At 42.3% G+C, this 22,449-nt stretch overlaps 1 protein-coding gene across 3 annotated transcripts; it reads left to right on the forward strand.

Annotated features, from left to right (window-relative positions):
* Positions 1-663: 663 nt before the first annotated feature.
* Positions 664-22,105, forward strand: tpcn1 (two pore segment channel 1). Of its 3 annotated transcripts, none has more exons than XM_029252931.1 (28): positions 664-785; positions 1,603-1,754; positions 7,677-7,813; positions 7,921-8,097; positions 8,298-8,411; positions 8,734-8,864; positions 8,936-9,024; positions 9,155-9,189; positions 9,272-9,330; positions 9,577-9,676; positions 9,995-10,111; positions 11,566-11,690; positions 11,845-11,893; positions 12,005-12,068; positions 12,578-12,622; positions 12,957-13,013; positions 13,111-13,164; positions 13,696-13,768; positions 16,363-16,470; positions 16,695-16,766; positions 17,547-17,636; positions 18,154-18,269; positions 18,777-18,823; positions 19,071-19,139; positions 19,479-19,575; positions 19,946-20,085; positions 20,424-20,504; positions 20,612-22,105. In XM_029252931.1, the coding sequence occupies exons 2-28, from the start codon at positions 1,637-1,639 to the stop codon at positions 20,735-20,737; spliced, it is 2,490 nt and encodes an 829-aa protein (XP_029108764.1). In that variant the 5' UTR covers positions 664-785; positions 1,603-1,636; the 3' UTR covers positions 20,738-22,105. The 3 variants fall into 3 exon arrangements, with proteins under 3 accessions (XP_029108764.1, XP_018595869.1, XP_018595867.1); XM_018740353.2 differs by having other exon boundaries at positions 1,605-1,754; positions 7,731-7,813; XM_018740351.2 differs by lacking the exons at positions 664-785; positions 1,603-1,754 and adding an exon at positions 6,672-6,882.
* Positions 22,106-22,449: the final 344 nt, after the last annotated feature.

Raw genomic sequence — 22,449 nt, forward strand, 5'->3', positions numbered from 1 at the left:
GATATTTTTCTCATCTTACCACAAACACTGTCTTAGGTCCCAGTCAATGACTTTAGAGCAGGTACAAAATTGTGGTATTATTTATTAATATTAGTAGAATTATTTCATTATGTAGTGTTTGTTATGCAGTGAGGCAGTGGTGTGACAATTTGTCACTTACTGGGAACCTGAAGGTTTTACCTAGTAGAGTGTTCAGTAATTATGCACAAATGTTGGGCGGCACCTTAAATTTGTATAAATATTGCGGGAGGGGGGGGCGTCCTCCCATTTGTTATGCCTGTGAAATATTGTGTGTAAAGAATATTTAATTAATTCTATATTCAGCTTTGAGGACAGATGCAGCACCCTTTCACTTTTCACACGTAGGACTGCGATGCCTACTAGTAAAGAGGTTTAAGAAGCCTACTTGTCAAAGCCACTTTCGGTTCCTTAAACATTTTGCCGGTCTGCGCCGTTATGAAACAACATGAGTGCTTCCCAGTTCGGGTATTACTGATACCGAAAGTGGTTTCGTCGCGGTTTTCAGCCACCGTCCACCTCCGCGGGGACCTCTTGTACTGCGGGACCGTGATTTGCGCGCATGCGCTCCAGTGCTGCAGGGGGCGCTGCTGCGCTTGACTGGGATAAATCTACCGCCAAAGTCGCCCGAGACATAGTGTAGAAGAAGAGAGGAGCCTTAAAACTTGGCTGCTATAGTGGAATGTGAATTATTGACAAAATACTTACGGGTTTGTCATGCATTGAGCTGGCAGTTTAAAAAAAGAAAGAAACTAGGACAATCTGTGGTTAGTTCGCCCTCTGCACACGTTTTTTTTTTTTTTTTTTTTTTTTGCGGCTTGCTGTTTTTTTTGCCGTTACACTACGGATGCTAAGCTAAGATGTAGCTTCCCGGCTACGTTTGCGCAAGTGCATCCTCAAAATTAAACTATTTCAAATTATTTCTTCGTGCAAATAAGTTACTGAGTTTGTCGTAACTGCGACTTGCATTTATCCCCGCAGTTTCCCTGTTGACTTAATTGGCCTTTTTTAATGTTATGTGTATGTAGTCTGGCTAACACCACTACTTAGTGTGTGTGACAGGACTGGCTAGTATCGTCGTCAGCTTTCATAACTAGAGAAAAACATTTATCTAATTTAAAACGTTAATGCTCACGCGAAAATGTCTTATGCTTCTAAACAGTTGGTGAAATAATAAGCGTAGGTTGTCAAGTTACGATAACTGGGTTGGTAGCTGCTAAGTAAGTCTGACTCTGACTCACTGTTTTGAAATTTTGTTTCAGTTGACGAGGAAAGTGATTTAAAAAAAACGGTAGATTTGAAAATAATCACGGCTTTACATGTCATTATTGTGTTCATTTAGCGTGGATAAAGTTTATTCAGTAATTTTTGACGTTTGAGACGAGACACAGACACAGCGAAAAGCTCCCTCACCCCCTGAGCTGGTGTGTTTCGTTATTTTTCGACCTGTCAGTACACAAATTAATCTTTAATAAGCTCTTATTGGAGAAACTTAATAGTTATGAAGGTTTGGGGCCGACTTTCGTTTCGGGGACTGAGTGTGACGCTGCGATGCCCCTCAATCGCTCCGCTCTCTCTCCCGCCAGAGAGACAGGAGTGCGCGGGCGACGGCGCGAGGATGGCGGAGGACGGGCGCGCGGACGACGACGTGCCGCTGATCCTCACGTGGGACGAGGCCAACAGCGACCTGCTGCCAGGGGACGAGCCCGACAGGGGGGCCACCGCCGCCACTGAGAGTGAGTTGCACACACTCTGTCGTGCATGAAACAACACACACACGCACGATGCTCCTTGTTAGGGGTTAGAGTTCATCATTCAGCTGTGTGACCAATCACTGCACTGCAGTGTACACTACACACACTGCGTTTAATCAATAGCTAGGCAGCATTCTCCCTCCACTTAGTTATTATTTTTATCCTTTATGGTAGCATAGTGGTTAGAGCTACTTTGCATCCGAAGGTTCGATCCCTACCTCTGCCTCTAGTATCCTTGAGCGAGGTACTCACGCTAAATTGCTCCAGTAAAATTACCCAGCTATGTAAATGGGTAAATAATTGTAAGCTTGTAATAATTGTACCTTGACATTGTAAGTTGCTTTGGAGAAAAGTGTTGGCTAAATAAATAAATGTAGGTGGAAAAACTTCACAGCGATTATCTGTTTAAGCAGGGTATTTCGAGCTTACCTTCGGGATCAGCGTTCTGAATTACATTAACTAAAATTGCCTGCCAGTGTAAGTGGGTAGTAACTTTAAGTAGCTCTGTATAAAAACCCATCATGTTAAGTCATGCTGGACAAAGGTGTCACGTAAGTAGGTAAGGAAATAAATGACCGTGTTGTGATGTTGAACTTGCAGAAATGGGTTCTTGGTCTTTTCAGTGGAATGTTCTTCCTCTGTGAAACCTACAGTTAATTTTTGGTTGCAGCAGGTTTTTTTGCCTTGCTAATGTTTTGCATTTTCATTGCTCGTTACTTTTTTAATCAGCCTGACTAAGTTACTGATTTACATTAGCATAAACACCTCCATGCTGAAATCAATTTTTGTTCCAACACTAGCAGGTGGAATCGGGTAGAATTAATTCTGAATGCACTGCAACCTGATGAACACACGGTTATAACACACTGGCTGTTACCTGGGGGGGGGGCAGGTAGGCTCCGTACAGCAGGTGAAGATTGGACAACCCAAGATTTAAAAGCTTCCACTGAGCCTTGCTAGGGAGGTGAGACTGTATCTTGTCCTTAGATTGTAATCATTCTTGTACCCCTTATCAGAGGGGGTCAGTGGCAGATGCCAGGTGTAATAGCTCTCCTTATACCTTTTTTTCCTGAAACTGAGTACACTCTAACATAACATGGAACTTTTTGTTGGGATTTGGTCTCCAGGGTCTGAAGTAGGTCCACAAATTGTTGCTGCTCTAATATCTGGCTCCATATTTTGCACACATGTATTAGTCACAGCTTGCTTCTTCTCCTACATTGTAGACTGATTTTTTTTTTCTTCTCTCAAGTAATTTATAAAAAGATTACTGTCAGTAAAACTTGAGATCCACTACCTTAGGCCTTTTTATTAGAATAAATGTATTCATGTTACTTAGTTCTTTTATCGACAGCATAGTGTAGGGTGGACATGCTCCTGTAGTAGTTGGTGTATCTTACCCGAATTTGGCACTGCATGCTGACTGTATAGGAATATGGATACTTGTTTACATACCGTATGGCTGACTCAAGTTCCGCTGCATGACTTGTGCCAAAAAAGGGCACAGCAAGAATATGTGGAACTCCGGGGGGCTGGCAGATTAATATGGATCTTTGCATGTTAAATCAGATTGACTCTGGCACAATCCTCTCGGATTTTCCCAGTAGCTGGCATACAGATTGCCAGCTGATTATTTTCCTTTAGCTGGCAACTGAAATGGACGGCAGGGTGGCGCAGTGAGTATTGCTGCTGTCTCACGGTGCCTGGCTGGTGTGACACAGATGTGGGTTCGGTCACCACTCAGTCTGTGTGGAGTTGCATGCTTTCCCCGTGTCTGTGTGTGTTTTCTTCTGGGTACTCTGGTTTCGCCCGACAGACCAAAGACATGCAGATGGAATTTGTTCCAACACTTTGGGGACAATGCTGAGGTCCAGCAGGATTTCACTTTTGGGCCCCTCATGAGGGAGGTGAGCAGAGGGCCAGAGCTGATTCACTAATATATGAATCTTTTCTTAGCTGTACTTCCAGATGTACTTTGAAGTCTTTAGTGGCTTTATGCTGTTTTGTACCCCATACCCAGTAAACCTCCTAAAAGTGTGCTTTGTATAGTTCTTGGGGATGGGTGATCTACTGCTGCCTCCCTCTTGAAATATAAACCACTTTAAGTCCAGCTAATGTGTGTTCAGACTAGATTTAGTTTTGACACAGTAAATATCCTGCTAATATAGCTGATTAAATATCGTGGGTGACTGATCGCTTTCGTGGCTGAAATAATTCTGCAGAACCAGACAAATTTCAAAAGGATCATAAAAAGGGAAGTAAAGGATGCAGTCTGTTTTGTTTTGATTTCATCCTGTCAGCATTTAATAGAGATTGCTTATGGCAACACGTTTTTGTTAAAGAACATACTTTCATTATTTTTGCATGTTGGGATTTTATACACCCAGCTCACAAAAGTGTTCCCTGTACTTGATTTTGAAGTCATCCAATGAATGAAATTAGCTTATTTACTTACTATTTCAATTCTGTTTGATTATCTGCTCCTGTTATCGTCACATCTACTGGAATCAGCCATTTGTTGGCATATCATTTATAATTGAAATTTGTTTGGTTTTCGTTACAGTTTCGTTGAAACAATTTAAAGGAGGTTGACTTTTTGAGGTGGTTGAAAAGTTGTTTGGATACTTAGAGATGCACTTGTTTTAAATGTACTTATTTTAAAAACATACATTAGGTAAAGCAGTAATAACATTAAAAAAAAAAAAAAAGAATGGAGAAGTTTTGTTGTTTTTCACTGTTGTGTATGACCCCGCCCCCCGAATAATGTGGTGTTGTCTTGTTGTGTGACATGGCAAAGCCTACTGGGATGTCCACAGCACAAGGCTGTGGTTTTAAAAGGGGGACAGAAAAAGCAATCCAAACTAAAGGTCACATTTGTGTATCCACTCCATTAATCCCAATGCTTTTGTACCCTCCCCACTCTGTAGAAACTGCCCTCTCAGCAGTGCCACTGATGTAATACCTCAGCTGCCCCCTTCCAGTCCCTCCCAGGCTTGTGTGTGGTCCATCTGGCTCTGGGGCAGTGGGAGTGTCTGCTGTGGCCTCCTGTCTCTGCTGTTGTGGGACTTACCCCTTTCCCTGAGTGTTCCCAGTCTCAAATGGGAGGGGCAGGAAATGGAAGTTTCAGCTGACTGGCACTCTTTCTGGCCCCCAGAAGGCCATACACTGAGGAAGATAAGGTGTGTGGCAGAAGGGAGAGGACTTTATGGGACGCTGGACTGAGCTGGTCACAGCTGACAAGGAAGACGCTGCTCGAGGAACTGCTCTGGGGGTATCCGTTGGTGGATTTGATAGTTTACCCACGGTATACGAATGGACGGCTGCTACTCTGTACTATTGACTGGAGGGACTGAAAAACATTGTTATTCTCTGGACAGCAAACTCTGTCACCTATTTGACTTTTTTGGTCCAAGTACAGGTTCTCTCATAGAAGGAGTAGAGTGGTGGACCGTGAACCTCTACAGTTGGGTTGCACCGTCAGATAGTCCTGTGCTTTGAGTAGCATGGGGCTTTTCTCATTGCTGTGCTGTTCTGTGAAAGAGCATTGGGCCCCATCACGTCACATGGTTTTCTGCTTACACCACAGAAGAGAGAAGCGTGTCCTCAAGGGCTTTTGGGGTCTTCCTCTGTCCCTGCCGGGTGGGTTTTTTTTAAATGCATAATGATTCCAGAAGGGGTATTTTCTTTCATTTGGCAGCACAGATGTGCCTGATATTGCAGGAGGAAGTTTGAGGTGGGACAGAAAGGGAAAGAAGCAGCTGCTCTGGGCATTTTGGTCTCTGTTTTATTTATGGACATTTCACATTTGTCTGTGGGTGTCTTGAAAAATCAGACTCTACTATTCAGAACAAACTTTGTAATTTATATTTTTGATGTGTTTTTTTTTTTTTTTGTTTTTTGCTCTTCAAAAATAATGGACTTGAGACATACATTGCTGAGCATTTGCCTGGGAAAGTTTTTGATTTTATTATTGATGTATTTGAACTTCTGACTTCAGTGTGTTCTGCAGACTTTTTTTTGTTTAGCTGAAATCAGACAAATTTAAATTCGAAACAACAAAAGGATGACATTACAAGAGTACGCTGAAGACGCTTTGTTTTGACAATCTCAAGTTTTGTGTCCTGTAGTGAAGGGAACAGAAACCCACATGGCTGGATATTTTTATGTTTCCTCCAGGTTTCATTTTCTGTACATTTACTTTGAGGGGAAAGTATTTCATTGTGTGATTGCCACCTGCAACAAACTTTGGTCTTATGTGAACGTGGTAGACTGCAGCTACAGCAGGCCTTTGGTTAAATGTTAACCATCTCAGAGGGATGGCTTCTCCCGCAGTCAAGTGGAGCACCTGGTGCTGCGAGGAAGAACATAAGTTGCCCTGGCATGTAGTGCTGTAAGTTTTGTGAAGGTCCTGAAACAGATGCTATTTAAATTTTTGTATATCAGACCAAACCTGTTGAGGAGATGGACTTGCCCTTCCATTCTCGGACTGACGTGAGTTTTTGAGCTGGAGATCAAGTGCTGCATCTGTGTTACAGGTACTTCGGATATGATATGGAGTATAAAGGCGGACCCTGAAGGAGGATGAAGAGACAATAATCTCCAAAGTTGAAGATCACTTTTCTTATTGAGGAATTATTCAGCATCTTTGTTATCATGGCATGAGAAGACATGCATGGTGCTGTAGTTATAGAAGTAGTGTTGTTTTCCTTTTTCTGAATTTGTTTCGGGAAAAAGGTGTAATGCAAGTCTGAATGATTCCACCTCGATCACTGGAAATGTAAGATTTTTGTTGGTTTATCCACAGAGAAGGAGTAAGACGGGAAGATTTTTGTATAGTTTTTCTTTTGTTAAGGAATGTTTTGCTTTTAAATCTCCAGTTTTTTGGGTATTGTTTTGTGGACCTGTCACGCGTGCTTGGAGGAGCGCAGGACCATTGTCAGACTACTTGTTCACACTGCCTCATGTTCCCATCATCATAAAAGCTGCTTGATGGTGACCGCAAGCTCATTCACCATGCAGGCGGGTCATGCTGGCATTGTGTGCGTGAGCCAGGCAGAACAGGAGACCCCCTCGCAGACATCCTCCTACTGCATGCCACTTGAATCCCCCGGTATTCAACCCTCTTGTTTTAGTTCCTCCTTTTTGCAGTGAAGCTTCTCAAATGCTGTCTGGGGATTCCTGCCTGTTTGAACTGAATGCTGGCGACTGTTCTGCGCTTAATCAATAACTTTACAGGAAATTATAAATAGCCAGCCAGGGTTGGGGGTTGTAAGTTGTGTTGGGTTATGAGTTTTTCAGTATCTCAAAAACTGCGGTGGCGTGATGGCTCAGCAGATAGCACTGGTGCCTCATAGCTCCTGGGCTGTGTGTTCCGGTGTGACTTGGATACAAACTCAGACTAGTTGGAGTTTGCATGTTTTCTGAGTGTTCGCATGGGTTCCCTCTACAGTCCTAAGGCATGTATTTCAGTGGAACTGGTGAATATAAATAGCCCACAGTGTGTGTCTGAGTGGGCGTGTTGGTATGGCTGGCCTTTAGTAGACAGGTGTCCCTTGCCTCACACACTTTCTCAGACCTCTGTGTACCAGCAGTTATTGCTAATGAATGATCTCAAAAACCTGCTCTGTTTTTGTCCTTTAAGTGTTTTTGAAGCATTATTTTCTCTTTGTGTTTTAAATATCTGCTTTTGCAGACTTACTACTTTGAAAAGTAGTAGTATATTCTTTTTGTTCCAGGGTGAAAACTTAGCATGGGGTGTTTCACTGCCATCTTTGCTGACTTCTGTTAGAACGATGGGGGGGGGGACTTATTCTTACGAAGAAATATTAAGTAAATGCGGATGTTTTAATTCAGAGTTCTGCTGGCTGCTAACGAGAACCCTGCTTGAAACCTGCTTTTCTCCAGATGGCGGCGGTGGCAGTTATGACATTGTTAACAATTCGGTGATCACCACCCCAGGGCCTCAGGACCATAGGTCCCAGTTTGGCTCCCTGAGGCAGAGCTGGGAAATGAACTACCAGGAGGCTGCCATCTACCTACAGGTGAGGAAGAACCCCTTGGCCTGCCTGATAATGCGATGAAGGGTGCTGACGATTGTTTATCTGGCTCCTCTTATTAACTTGTTTCTATAATCCTCCCCCCTTGGCAGGAGGGAGAGAACAATGACAAGTTCTTCACGCACCCCCGGAACCCCAAGGCACTGACTGCTTACCTCTTTGCCCACAACCACCTGTTCTACATGATGGAGCTGCTCACAGCACTGCTCCTCATGGTGCTGTCGCTGTGCGAGGCCCCTGCAGTGCCCTCCTTGCGGCTGGATGTCTATGTGCGTACCCTCTCTAGAGTGACTCAAGGTTTTTCCTTGCTGTTTCTTCACCTTCCTAATAGTAAGAATCATGATAATGGAGAGTTCTGAGAAATGTGACTGAGCACAGCAGGACTGTGCTGCAACAGATCACTGCACACACCACCAGCAAGTGTAATCCAAGGGTTTCCTGAGGGGTATCTGACACCTTTCACCCACAGGTCCATGCCACTCTTGAGCTTCTGGCCTTGGCGATGGTTGCCTTCGAGCTTTGCATGAAGCTTCGCTGGCTTGGCTTCCATACCTTCATCCGCCACAAGAGGACCATGGTCAAGGTAGTCATGGCTCACATAATGCATCTCACTCCTCACTGCCTCACAGTGTGCTCGGAATATGCCCTCCTCTTTGTGTTCAGAGCTGAGATACTCCATGTTGAATTTCTCTTAGCTTGGTAGTGCTGCTGTGGAAAGCAGTGTGAATTCGGAATTAGGTGTGTGGCTCCAAACCACACAATTGTTGTTTTGGATATGCAGTTTGTTCTTGAAGGAAATTTTAATGATTTTATGCTGAAATATCAGCTATATCATGACCTTACAGTGAGCATGTAGACAACTGGCAAGGCACACCCGGCTGACTTTCCCCATTTGCCTTTTCCAGACCTGTGTACTCTTTCTCCAGTTTGTGGAGGCCATTGTGGTTCTGGTCCGACAGACCTCCCACCTGCGAGTCACAAGGGCCCTCCGTCCCATCTTCCTGGTGGACTGCCGCTACTGTGGAGCCGTGCGCAGGTATGGCTTGCTGCCAGGGTCTGTTCGTGCCACTCGGCCCCAGAACACAAAACTGCTCTATTCCCATGCAGGAACTTGCGGCAGATATTCCAATCTCTGCCGCCATTCATTGACATCCTGCTGCTGCTGCTCTTCTTCATGGTCATCTTCTCCATCCTGGGTGAGCTTTTAGCATAGCTTACCTTATTCTTACACTCATTAAAATGTCTATGTGATTTTTTTTTTTTTTTTTTTTTTTGGATCCAAGCAACTTGTACTTAGTCTTTTTTTGTTTGTTTTGTTCCTAACAGGCTTTTATTTATTTTCCCCAAACAAAGCAGATCCCGTAAGTAACGTAGTTTCTCTTACTCAGGACTTTCTGTTGAAGATGTCACTGGAATCCTTAATATTTCCAATTCTATTCTTAGTATTTCAATACGCTGGAGAACAGTATTGTCAACCTGTTCGTACTCCTGACAACAGCCAAGTAAGTGTGTACTGCCTTCTAAAATGCTTTTGTTTATTAACATGATTTTTTTTTTTTGCAGACAATATCCATTAGCAGCACAGTATTCTTAAGAAACATAAGGCATGCTCTATTGGTGTTTCTGTGAGCAATCCCTTTCCTCTGTCTACCTGGTATATCGCACTGTCTAGGTTGCTGTACTCTGTGCCCTGTGTTGTGTTGCTCTTGGCTGTGCCATTTGGCTAATTTCTTCCAGTGTCTCTTTAGTTTTCCAGATGTGATGATGCCAGCATACTCCAAAAACCGATGGTCCTGCGTGTTCTTCATTGTTTACCTGTCCATCGAGCTTTACTTCATCATGAACCTGGTCAGTGTCTGAAACGAGGAAGAAGTCCTTTTATGTCGTAAATGAATTTGAATTGCTTCACAGTATGTGTTTGGAATCTGTGTCTATTAGTAACATTGTAGAATTTGTGATTATCATTTAGTTTAGCCAGTGCTTTTATACAGTTTCATTTTCTTACCCATATGTACATCTTTATATTTTATGTGAAGCAGTTCATTTTAAGTAATGTGCTAAAGGATTCATTCAGTTGGACTCGTCCTGGAACTTGTAACCTGTAAGCTGACAGTTCGTTTTCTAAAGGCCTCCTCTGCTGCCTCCCCTAATATATGTCTCTTCCAGCTCTTGGCCGTAGTGTTCGACACCTTTAATGATGTGGAAAAGATGAAGTTCAAGTCGTTGCTGCTGCACAAGAGGTCAGCAATAGACCATGCCTTCCAGCTTCTGGTTAGTAGACAGGTGAGGGGGACCTATCCGCTGGACCTGACTACCGCCTTGCTGGAAGATGCTATCGTCAGGTTTCACCTGCAAGATATTCTTTCCAATTTTGGGGTCACTTCAGTTTAGCACTTAAATATAGTTGTCTTTCCTTGTTGTATTTCACATTGGATTAAAATTTGAGCTTATCTAATGCACTGTAGACCTGATATAATGCGGATGGTGGGGTCCAAACTTTCATGTTGCGTTCCAAGGGAGTCTGCGTTATAATAAGTTTCCAGTTTTGACAAATGTTGAAGAAAGTTTAGCTCCAGTTTACTCCAAAGAGGAGGTTAACGTAAGTAAAAGCAACTGTCTGCACACGTTTGAGGGCGAAAATAAGCGATACGTCGCAACGTAAATACTTTGTAATTCCTAATAACACTGAATAAAGTGCAATTCTTGTTTTTATTGATGAACCACAATGTAATGAACCAGTTTCCACATGTGATAAATTCTGTAACATTAAATCTACTTCCTCACAAATTACTTAATTATAGAAATTTACTTCAAAAACAGACTGACGTTGAGACCATTGAAATAACTAAATAGGATTTTACAAGGTTGTTTGTGTTTTATATGAGTAGATAAACTTACAGATTTCGTTGTAGTTTTAGAGAAAAAAAAAAAAAGTCTAGGGTGGACTGTTTTCTCGCATTTTTTATGTATTGGCGATTTCAATGATGGACTTAAGATATCACAGTATAAATGGCTACTTGAGCCTCAGTCACTTTTGGTAGTGGAGGAAGTAGAGCATCACTGCTGTCATGAAGTTCAGCTGGGACTTGAAGACTTAATGCGTTTGCTGTAGTGGTCTCATCCTCTAACGTTCATATGTCGGACACTCGTCATCAATATGAATCCATTCTTCAGCGTCTATACGGTCTTTGCAAACTAGTATCCCACCATCTGAGCAGTTTAAAGCCATACTACTTTGGAGCAAGGAAGCAAAGTTATACCAAAAGATTGCAAAAATAAAAGGTTTTGCAACATGTGACAAAAACAGCATAGGTAATCATTAAACAGGTTTTTCACAAAATGTCAACATTTTTATTTTTTTCCACTGTAAGTCTATATACTGATTGCTACATTGCATAAATGTACCTTTCAACTTTTCGAAATATGTTTGAAAACCACTCAGATTTCAAACACGTGGAAAGAAATTGATTGGAAAAAATTTGGGGTCCAAGCTCTGACCGCATTATACGCGATCCTGTGTCGTATCGAGCCACATTGTATTGGGTCTATGGTGTGTGCCTACATTTAAGGCAATACATCTGCTAGGCAGTAGCACTTTTAATAATAATTTGCTGCCATGTAAAGTGACAAATGATATCATTAATTCACAGACTAAATTGGTCTTGTATAAGAAAGCAAACGATTAAGCAAATGCTTCCAGAGGTAATGCAGTTTGGACTGAAATGGCCCTGTTTCAGAGGCCCAATGGGGTGTCCCTCAAGCAGTTTGATGGGCTGATGCGCTTCTACCGACCAAGGATGAGTGCCCGCGACCGTTTTCTCACATTCAAAGCCCTCAACCACTCCAACTCGCCCATGCTGAGGTACTCTTGCTTTAATATTGGTCCAAAGTTGCTCCTGTTGTTCTCAGACTTATCTCCTCTTGAAGCCACAGATGCTTGTAATGGACATCTACTTGCCTTCCATCTTTAAAGAAATCATCTACCGTCATAACTGTCCACTTGTCTTTTATTATAGCCTAGAGGACTTTTATAACTTCTATGAAGTAAATGGGTTGAAGTGGAAGGTAGGGAGATTTTTTAGTTATATTTTAAAAGAGCATGTTAAAGAGGGTCAATGTTTCTTGAATTCCAGGGATGCCAACAAGCTTGTTTCTGTCTGTTTTTGTTGCTCACAGGCGCGGCGGAGTGGGGAGCACTGGTTTGACGACCTCCCACACACTACCTTCCTCATCTTCAAAGGTAAGGGTTTCTCTGCTGCAAATGTATATCCTGTGAGGAATATGCTTATCCTCACCAACCACTTCTGGAACTCAAAACAAACATTAGCTGCAGTGTTATTTTTCTGATTTGGAGTCGAATCAGCCACTCTTATTTATCTAACTTCTTTCCCCAAGGTGACCTACAATTTCAGGTTTGTAAGCTATAGCTACCTACAATTATTTACTTGTTTATACAGCTGGGTAATTTTTACTGTATCAGTTCAGGGTAAGCACCCCAATTAAGGGTACTGAAGCATTAGAACACAGATTCATACAGAGGTTGTTGGATTGCAAGGCAATAGCTGTAACTGCCATTCCACCTGCTGCCCTTAATTTTTTAAAATATTAATAAAATAATTGTAAATAATGTATATTCTTATATGCTCAACTTGTGTTTCTGTGGAATGAATATACATTCTTAGTAAAGGCATTTGCAGTTTGCAGAAACACGGCACACGTCCCCTTCTCAACACTGAAATTCTTTTGCAGGCATTAATATTCTTGTGAAGTCCAAACCTTTCCAGTATGCAATGTGTGAGTATTTTTAGTATTAATATTAACTTGTTTTATGAATAAAGTTGTTTATGGGATAGGGCTTCTGATTTGCATTAAAAACCATGTCTTTTCACTGACACCTGTTCAAAATTCGGCAGAAACGTCAGTTTCATGCTTGCATTGCTGCTTTGTTGTGATAAAGGGTGAGGGGTGAGTAAGAGGCCAGATACCTTCTTATTCTCACTGGAAAAAAAGCTGGAAATCTTTCTCAAAGGCAGAAACGAGTGCAGTGTTAAAAATGTGCGTGCTTGTTCAGGTACTTAATTTTCGATCTCAGTGCAACATTTACCACCATAAGATTTCTCTTCCACAGATGTTGTCGTTGCTGTGAACGGCGTGTGGATCCTGGTGGAGACATACATGTCCGACGGTAAGATGGGGAGTCTGTTCCTCTCTAATTTTAACTCCTTAGTTGTGCATGTCCTCACTGGTAAATTTTTTGCTATGGTTGTGTTCTCTCTGTTCAGGTGTCTTCTCCTGGTCTCAGACTGTACCCTGGAGTTATATTGTCTTCCTTACAAGTAAGTTGACCTTTAGTTGCAGCACTGTTGTCCGTCCATCCGTCCGTCCGTCCATCCATCCATCCATTGTCAATAACTGCTTGTCCCAAGCAGGGTCACGGTGAGCCAGAGCCTTACCTGGCAACACAGGGCGCAAGGCTGGAGAGGGAGGGGACACACCCAGGATGGGAAGCCAGTCTGTTGCAAGGCACCCCAAATAGGGCTCGAACCCCAGCCCCGCCACAGAGCGGGCACCGGCTGAACTCACCACGCAGCACTGTTGTTTCTTTTTTTTTTGCCATAGTTTGTCATCCTCTAAAAAGACCAGTGTTCTTTGCTAGAAGTGTGGGAACATGATGCTGCTCTGATGTTCAGGGTTTTTGAGTATATTGGTCTGGAATTTGTGTAAATGGATACTGATTTAACTGTGTTAATTCTAATATGCCAAATATGCATGTCAATATTAATACGTGTAGGCTTATAGGTTAAAAACTTACCCGGCATGTTTTGTTTGACATTTACATGTATTGTTTTGTTTTTTCTTGAATACAGTTTACGGGGTTGAAATGCTGCTGAAAATCACCGGCCTGGGTCCTGTGGAGTACTTCAGCTCTGGATGGAACCTGTGAGTTTCCCATTAGTGTTTCACAGTGGAGGTGCTGGCGCAATGGGTAGGACCCAGGTTCGAATCCCACCTCCTGCTCTAGTACTTTGGATGAAGGTACTTACCTTGAACTGGTACAGTAAAACCTAATGGGTAAATCATTGTAAGCAGCTTGTGATATTTTAAATTGCTTTGTAGAAAAGTGTTAGCTAAATGCAGGGGAGTAGCTACGTGGTGGCTGTGGGTGGCCAGTGCCATCCCTGACTGAAGCTTGGCCACCTCTCTGGCTACCCCTGTTGTACAAAGCGCTCCGACCACACTGACAGGTGACTTTTTTCGCCGCTCAAACTTGTATGATGCATATGGTGTGCGGTGCTATTAGGCTGAAGAGCTGCGAACTGCCCGCATGGCACAAACCTCTGTGTGTAGGAAAGAGAAGTAGGAGCGATAAAATTTAATTTTGGTACCATTACTCTAGCCAAGTCCAGCTCAAGTGAGCAACACAAGAGGATTCGGTGATCAGGAAAGTAAAATCAGTGTTGTTCACCTACATTTCACTACCATTTTGTGAAAGTTTGTTAAGGTTGAGGTACTGCGATGTTTCATCATGAGAAACAAATGTTAGCTTAATATCGCATAACTTAGCTAATGTTAGCAAAGTGAATGCAACTGTTAGTTAGCTCATTTTTTAAAATAATGTTACCACATAAACGTTACCACATCATATGCTTACATTATGAGTCTGTCACTGTTTTTTGCAAGTAGCTATTCAATTTAATAATAGTAAAAGTGTTTCTTGATAGGTGTGTTTGTGTAAACTTTAGAGAGCATGAAAAGAAAAGCAGGAGAAGATAGGAAGATGCTTTCCTTTTTTACAAACCGAGGACTAGTAGCAGTAAAACTGAAAATGACAAAGAGGTGGGGGAAATTAATGTTACAGAGGGAATAAGCAGGGGAAATGTGTGGTGCTAAGAGAGACAAGGAGGAAGCAGAGATACAGTCCGAGAGGGAGCTTGTGGAGAAGCTCTACAGATACATCACACATCAGACCAGAATCAGAGACTAGCAAAAACACTCATGTAGTCAGTCATTGCCCACCAGCTATGTAGGTTACATCAGTTGTATCTGCAAACATTAAAAAAAAATTAATACCAAGTTTGCATCATTAGTATCTAATTATACAAATAATGTATAATAAGGATCGTATTAAATGATGATATAATGTTTTTACAGACATTTCTAAGTCCAGAGGTGGATCCAGCTAAGGATTTAAAAACTGGAAGAAGGTGACATTCAAAGATGGAGGATTAGCTGCACGCAGTAGAACTGAACATCATAGGGATGCCATGATGGCATGGAATGAATCTGAGATATCTGGAAAAAAGCAAGAATCTCTTAACTGGAAATTTTAAACAGAGAGTACAATAAAAAGGTTAAAGAGAACTGGGATTATATTAAAACGTTAGCTGAGGTTTTGCCTTATACTGCAACACAAAACATTGGCCAAAGAGGGCACAATGAAACAACAGAATCAGACAGGAAAGGGAACTTTTTAGGTATATTAGAGCTGACTGCAAAACATAATCCTAACATTATAAAGAAAATGAATGCAGTTGGCAATGCAAAATATACAAGTGCCGATATCCAGAATGAGATTCTGTCTTGCTTGCCAGAGATGATGCGCACCTCAATATTAAGAGGTCGAGAGAAGTGAGGTGTTCAGCATACTAGCAGATGAAACTAAAGACCTTGGCAAAAAAGAGCAGATTTCTTTTGTAGTAAGGCACTATTACAGTGATGCAATAAATGAACATTTTTTTACAATTTGAACAGGCTGAACGCTTAGATGCAGAAGGACTGACACTCTGGAAAAATATGGTCTGGAATACAAAAGTAATCTGGTAGGTCAGTCTTATGATGGGGCTGCAGTCATGAGTGGCAAGCATCATGGTGTACAGACACGTGTAAAGCAGGTGGCAAAGCAGGCCTTTTATGTGCACTGTAATGCTCACTGCCTCAACCTTGTGCTTGCTGACACAGTAAAAGCCATCCCAGAAGCTAATTGCTTCTTTTCCTTGTTACAAAAGCTATATACTTTAAATTTCTTGTGTACATTTGTAATAAATTCTGTAGAATTTGCTTTTGGTACAGCATGTCACAGACTTTTTTTTTTTTTTTTTTTTTTTTTTGCCACCCCAATGAAATAACTGGGTTTTACCTGGCCACCCTTAAAAAATTCTGGGTACGCCCCTGGCTAAATGAATGTCTAAGAATAAGCTGCCGCTGATGTTGTTTAACCTTAACCCTTATTCAAAGCAATTTTACTTGTCTTTAAAGCTGGATATTTTTACTGAAATCTTTTTGATTTAGGGACAGACGAGCAGATTCATTGTAAGCAATTCTTTACCAACAAGTTTGTTTCATGCAGCAGCCATAGAACACATTGCTGACTTATTTACGTTAGATACAAAGCTCTGGAGCTGGAAAGTCTTTGGCGACAGCTCTTTGCCTTCTGGGGTGAGGGGACTGACTCCAAAGACAACCTATACTCTGCACTTCCGTGATTTGTGGAATGCTGCTGACATTACAACTCCTGCCTACCCTGTGCCCTATAGGTTTGACTTCTCTGTGACACTCTTCGCCTTCCTGGGCCTCATGGCGCAGGCCTTCAACATGGAGCCCTTTTATTTCATTGTTGTGCTGCGACCCCTCCAGCTGCTACGGTGAGTTACCCCACCAACCCCAAGTGATGGTTCCATCTTGAGAATGTTTGTTTTTTTTTTTTTTTTTAAATTTAAAAATAAAAGAAAAGTTCTAAAGGGTACATCAGGTGTAATCAATCACCATAAGACTGTCACCAGGATTCTGAATCTGCATCGGATTAAATCAGAGTGAGCGAGATAAGTGTCACTGGCTGCGTGAGTGTCTCTATGCCCATCTCTCACAGGCTCTTCAAGATAAAGCAGAGGTACCGCAATGTGCTGGACACCATGTTTGAGCTCTTCCCTAGAATGGCCAGGTACATCACCTCGTCACCTTGGTTGCCCACGGGACTTGTCTGTTAGCGTTGGTTCAGGTTGAATTGCTTCTCTCTGCACAATGTTGTGTCAATTTGTATGCTAGAACCGTTGTGGTTTCTTGGTGTGTGTGCCTAGACTACTTATGTGCTTTATTTACTTTTTGTTTCGTTTATGATGGAAGTCACTGTGAAGAGCTGATGTATCACTTTATCTTTTTGAGCTGTGGTTTGTGCCCGAGTCTCTTTGAATAGGGGTTTATTCAATTCTTGTGTACTTTGTACTTTGTCATTAGGGCAGTTGATAGTGTAGTGGATGGAGCTGCTGCCTTTGGCTTAGAAGGTTGCAGGTTCGAATCCTGCCTGCTGCTGTGGTACAGTTGAGCAAAGTACTTATCCTAAATTGCTCCAGTAAAAAAAAATAGCCTGTTGTATAAATGGTAAATAATTGTAGATAACATTGTAGCTCGCTTTGGAAAACACACACACGTTGATTTAAGCTGCTTGTCCCGAGTGGGGTCGTGCCGAGCTGGAGCTTAACCCGGCAACACAGGGTGCAAGGCCGGAGGGGGAGGGGACACACGCAGGACGGGACGCCAGTCCGTCGCAGGGCACTCCAAATGGGACTCGAACCCCAGACCTGCCAGAGAGCAGGCACAGGTCAAGCCCACTGCACCACCATACCCCCCTTATGCTTTGGAAAACAGTTCAGCTAAATGAACAAACGTAAAGATCAAAGTGTGCCAGTGCTGGTTGCCAGTCACAGTCTGTCCTTCCCTGCAGCCTAGGACTCACACTCATCATCTTCTACTATTCCTTCGCCATTGTGGGGATGGAGTTCTTTGCTGATGTTGTGTATCCCAACTGCTGCAAGTAAGCTGCCTTTTGTACTATTCGTGCTGAAATAAAGTTATACGAAAAAATATTAAATAGTCATGTCATTTATCTCCATCTTGTATTAAAGATTCAAAACAGAAGCATATTGTATTATCAGGTAGTAGGTATCAGTATGTTTATGGACTTCGATTCTGAGGGTTTGTGGTTAACATACTGGAATGAGCTCTCCTGTAATACTACTACTAATAATAAAATAGGTAATGTGTACTGTACTGTTGATGTAGTTCAAGCAGTTTTCTTAAACGGGGATTCCTTGAAAGCTAAATTCATTGTTTTCCCTTTAACATTCACATCAGTAAACTGTGTCAAAGGGAAAATATGAAAAAGTATGAGTTTCATGCTGTGAAAATCTTAACAGCTTTTTCAGGCTCTGATGACTTGAAAATTGTATTTGAATGAGTGTAATGTGACAGCTATAGACTCCTTTCAAGCTTGGACTTACATTGTCCAGTTTGTTGACCTCACTGACTTCAGTGGATTCTTTCTCCTCCAGGAACAGTACGGTAGCCGACTCGTACAGGAAGGAAAATGTCACCAAAGGGGAACAGACTGTCCTCTTTGAGGGCTACTACTATCTAAACAACTTCAATAACATCCTCAGCAGCTTCGGTAATACCATTAAAAATTATAGCATGAAAGTCAATTTATACTTTTATTTGTTGTGATTTTTCACATGAATGGATTGAAAAGTATATCGCACTGCTTGGTGGTTCTACTTATCACTTTTCTGTCTGATGTGATGGAATGAGCTTCCTCTGTCCGTCAGAACTGCTGAATTCCTTCCAGTGTTCAAGAAGGGTCCCAAAACATCTCTTTCAGACCCAGTTCTCTCCTTCTCTCCTGATCCCCTAACAGCTACATGAATATGCATGATATCATCTGTTAGGATCATCTTTTCATCTATTATCAGACTCCGAGTTCTACAGGCAGCTGCTTCTGTAATATGTGCTTGGAAAAATGGTGGCATCAGACCAACTCCTCTGTTCTTTGCATCTGCATCTAAAGCTCCTTATCTGCTGCAAAATGCACCATTGTTTATTCTGAGATGTAACTTGCATTATGTCTTCTAAATGAATACAAGAAAATGGTTCTGAAGAATTTCTGTCCTTGTTTCAGTGACGCTGTTTGAGCTCACTGTAGTCAACAACTGGTACATCACAATGGTGAGAAGAAACTGACTTTTTGCTGATAAACATGTATACATGTGTCCCTGGTGAGGTTACTTATAGATTATACATTTTGTTTACTCTGTCAGTTTGAGGTATATTTAAGTAATTGGTCCAGCTACTCTTATTCCTGTTCTAGATCCCCCCACTAACGTGTAACACATTGATTAAGATTGCAGTGGGAGGACCCACCAATGCTATTGATAGTGCCGAATTAATGACTCTTCCATTTCCTCCTTGTTAGGAAGGAGTCACGTCAGAGACCACCCACTGGAGTCGCCTTTATTTCATGACCTTTTACATTGTTACCATGGTGAGGCATGGTTTTAAAGACCTTATTATTTTTATGCTTCCAGTTGTACTCCTGATTGGGTATGACCAATTCAGTGCTAGTCTTCTTGTGTGTGCAGTTAGACTCAGAGTTTTAGACTGAAGCTGCCTTTTTTTGACACTGATTTCTCCCATTAGTTGACCTTAATCAGGTGCTAGCTGAAAAACGTATTGTGATGTTAAGATATCCGAAAAGATGTATCACAGAAATTGCTACAGTCGCAGTGTTTTAATTGTTTTTTTTACAGAAGGAATCGTTTATCGTTGAACTTGGAGTTTAACATATGGATATGTGTTTGCAATTTTTTTGTGTACTGCACAGGTTGTCATGACCATCATAGTGGCTTTCATCCTGGATGCCTTTGTCTTCAGAATGAATTACAGCCGGAAGAACAGAGACTTAGTGGGAGACCCAGAAGGTTAGTGACAGCTTTATCTGGGACAGCTGGTAGCGTAGTGGTTAGAGCGACTGCCTTTGGACCCAAAGGTTGCGGGTTCGAACCTCACATCCAGCTGTAGTACCCTTGAGCAAGGTACTTACCCTGAATTTCTCCAGTAACAATTACCCAGCTATATAAATGGGTAAATAATTGTACATTGTAAGTCACTTTGGAGAAAAGGTGTCAGCTAAATGAATAAATGTAAGTGTGTGTGTGCTTAATATGCAAATGGACATTGTATTGAAGTGTACTTCATTTATACTTGCAGATTAAAAGTTCTTGGTGCACGGTTGCTCCTTGTTCAGGATCTCTGACCTTTGACCCCTCACCTCTCCCTCCTTTGGTGCAGATGAGAACGGCATTGTGTTTGAAGCGGAGGTGTCCCGAGAGGAGGCGCTGTCCACACTGGAGCTATACAGGCAGACCTACATTGGAGGCTCCAACCTCAGTTCCCTTCAGGGGGTGCTCATGAGCATGGATCGCAGCGGGGTGGGTTATTGTCCCAGGCCATGCACTCGCTCGTAGGGACACTCATTTGGAGAGCTTTCTTTGCTTTTACTTTCAAGCTGCACAATGATTACAGAAGTACTGCTATCTCACAGCTCTGGGTAATGGGTTTGAATGCCTCGATTACATACGTTTCCTCTGGGTTCTATTATTTATTCTCATGCTCCCAAAACATGCTTAGGGTGTTACTCCGCTGTCTGAGCAACCGTGGGTAACAAGAACTAGTTATCAGTTGATATGACCTGCTGAAATGGAGTTAAATCAGTAAACAGGAAATGTGTTGGTACTTCTATACACCTTTACTGCACTCTTTGTCTCAGCATCCATCGCTTGTCTTCCTTGGCCGACGCTCCCGTACAAAGAGTGACCTCAGCATGAAGATGTATGAGGAAGAGATCCAGGTGAGATTGGCTGGGAGGAGGGTTATGTTCCCTCAGAGCAGAACTTATGTCCCTGTTGCGCCCTATTCCAGTGTCTAAGGTCATGTGATCCCTTGGCTTTGTTTTAGGAGTGGTACGAGGAGTACTCTCGCACGAGTCCCCTGCACCCACACCAGCAGCTTGACAGCTTGGAAGGTCCTGTGCCCCAGCCTCCTGGCCACAACACTTCCCAGCCCCTCCAGCCCATTAACTAGCGACCGTGAACCCCAGCAGGGTGTGTCAGCTGCTATCCACACACTCCCACTTTCTCCATTCCTCAGTCTACTCACTCCCAGGGTCCTACTCCAAACTCACCAAAGGCACAGAGAGTGGATGGATGTCTGGGTCATCTTCACAGGCTGCAGCAGCATTATGGATGCTGATCCATTCTGTACAGATCTTCTCACTGAGCGGTGGCTGGTTCTCTTGGTCCTACTGTCCTTCGGGGCATTCAGTTCTTGAAGCTAGTGTGTATGATAAAATGATTCCACCTTCTCAACTGCTGCCATGTTCCCATCATGAACTGGATGTACAGATGTCATTAAGTGCCTCTGCCCCAGGAATATGTGATTAAACAGATTGAGTAAAATTCTTAGATTCTATGGCTGCACTTGGAAAGCTGCTTTAAATCCTATTGGAATCAAGTTTTTAGACTAGAGAGTAGCTGTTCTGTCCCTAATGCTGCCATCCTGGAGCGATGGAAAGAGGGATGCAGCCCTGAAGTCCACCAATTACAAAGGCTATTTCGGTGCGTGTTTACCAGCCCCCTCATGTAACCATTGAAGAAAAGACTTATCTTCTGAGCAGGTGCAAAATTGCAGTACTTCTGTGTTCTTAGCCCCAGGATATTTTCAAACCTGAAAGTATTTGGCATTACTATTGTAAATAAATGTGTATTAATAGTTGCATAAGTTATTCTTTAAATCTTTGTAATGTTACAGAACTCATTTCTCAATATAGCCATTATATTGCTTGGAATACTTACCCTACCAGCATACGTTAGTACAGAATTGCCTTTATGGGTAATGGAACCGTTCTGTTTGTCCTTCCTACTGTACTTCCTCTTGGATGTATTATGGCAGCAGTCATTATGTGGGCTCACCACACGGGGGAAAAATAATAAACCCCCACCACACCCCTGAAACAGCAGTAGTTTCTGAACTGAAGATAAGGTCTGTCTTTAAGCCCACAGGAATGGATGACTAGGAGTCTTATGATTCCAGTGTAGTCTGTTTGCTGCTACTTCTGATTTTGATGTCATGTCAACGCCAAGAAGCAACACACAGGTCAGCGATTGTTCTGGCCTTTCACAAATGGAATGGAACTGCCTTGTATGCTTTCAGCTCTTTGTTTCCTTAAAGCTGTCTCTCTTTGACCAGAGTTAATCGGAGCATCACAATAACTGCGATCCCATTAACTGTTTCGTTGTACCTGTACAAAGGCAAAGGGCCTTTTTTTAACTTATGTGTGTAATGTGGTTGCTTGTTAATATATATAAGAATTATTAAACACAGTGTAATACATGTTTTTACTCCTCAGGTTAAGATGTGGTAACAAAACACTTGTTTTGAAAACCATACAAGTTTTTCTTGTGAAAGAACAGTTTTACTAAAATAAAAATGTGTTCGTTTGACAAAAGGTAGGCAAATATGTTTCCAAACCTCACCTGGATACGCATCGCCTTTTGGTGCCTGTTACAGGATCACTGTTGTTGGACTGCTTATTGCTGCAGCCCCTGTCAAAGACGCAGTTCCTGAAACAGGATGGATGGACTGCAGTGACTGTTTCTTAAGCACAGTCAGTTAAACCTGCAGGAGACTCACTTAAGTGCAAAAGTGGTGACTAGTAAACAGGGAGAGGCCATTTATAAATATTGCTTTGTTTGGATGTTCTAAATGTCGCATTTGTAAAAATCTCAGGGAATTGC

This window comes from Scleropages formosus, chromosome 6, assembly GCF_900964775.1.
Source record: "Scleropages formosus chromosome 6, fSclFor1.1, whole genome shotgun sequence".
Lineage (NCBI taxonomy): Eukaryota > Metazoa > Chordata > Actinopteri > Osteoglossiformes > Osteoglossidae > Scleropages > Scleropages formosus.

What these genes read in the sequence shown, in the direction of transcription:
- tpcn1 (XM_018740351.2), top strand. Translation starts at nt 6,762, where the DNA reads ATGGTGACCGCAAGCTCATTCACCATGCAGGCGGGTCATGCTGGCATT. An exon ending in ACCTTTCCAGTATGCAATGT is followed by an intron (nt 12,623 to 12,956) that starts GTGAGTATTTTT and finishes TCTCTTCCACAG; the next exon opens with ATGTTGTCGTTGCTGTGAAC. An exon ending in TGTATGAGGAAGAGATCCAG is followed by an intron (nt 20,505 to 20,611) that starts GTGAGATTGGCT and finishes GCTTTGTTTTAG; the next exon opens with GAGTGGTACGAGGAGTACTC.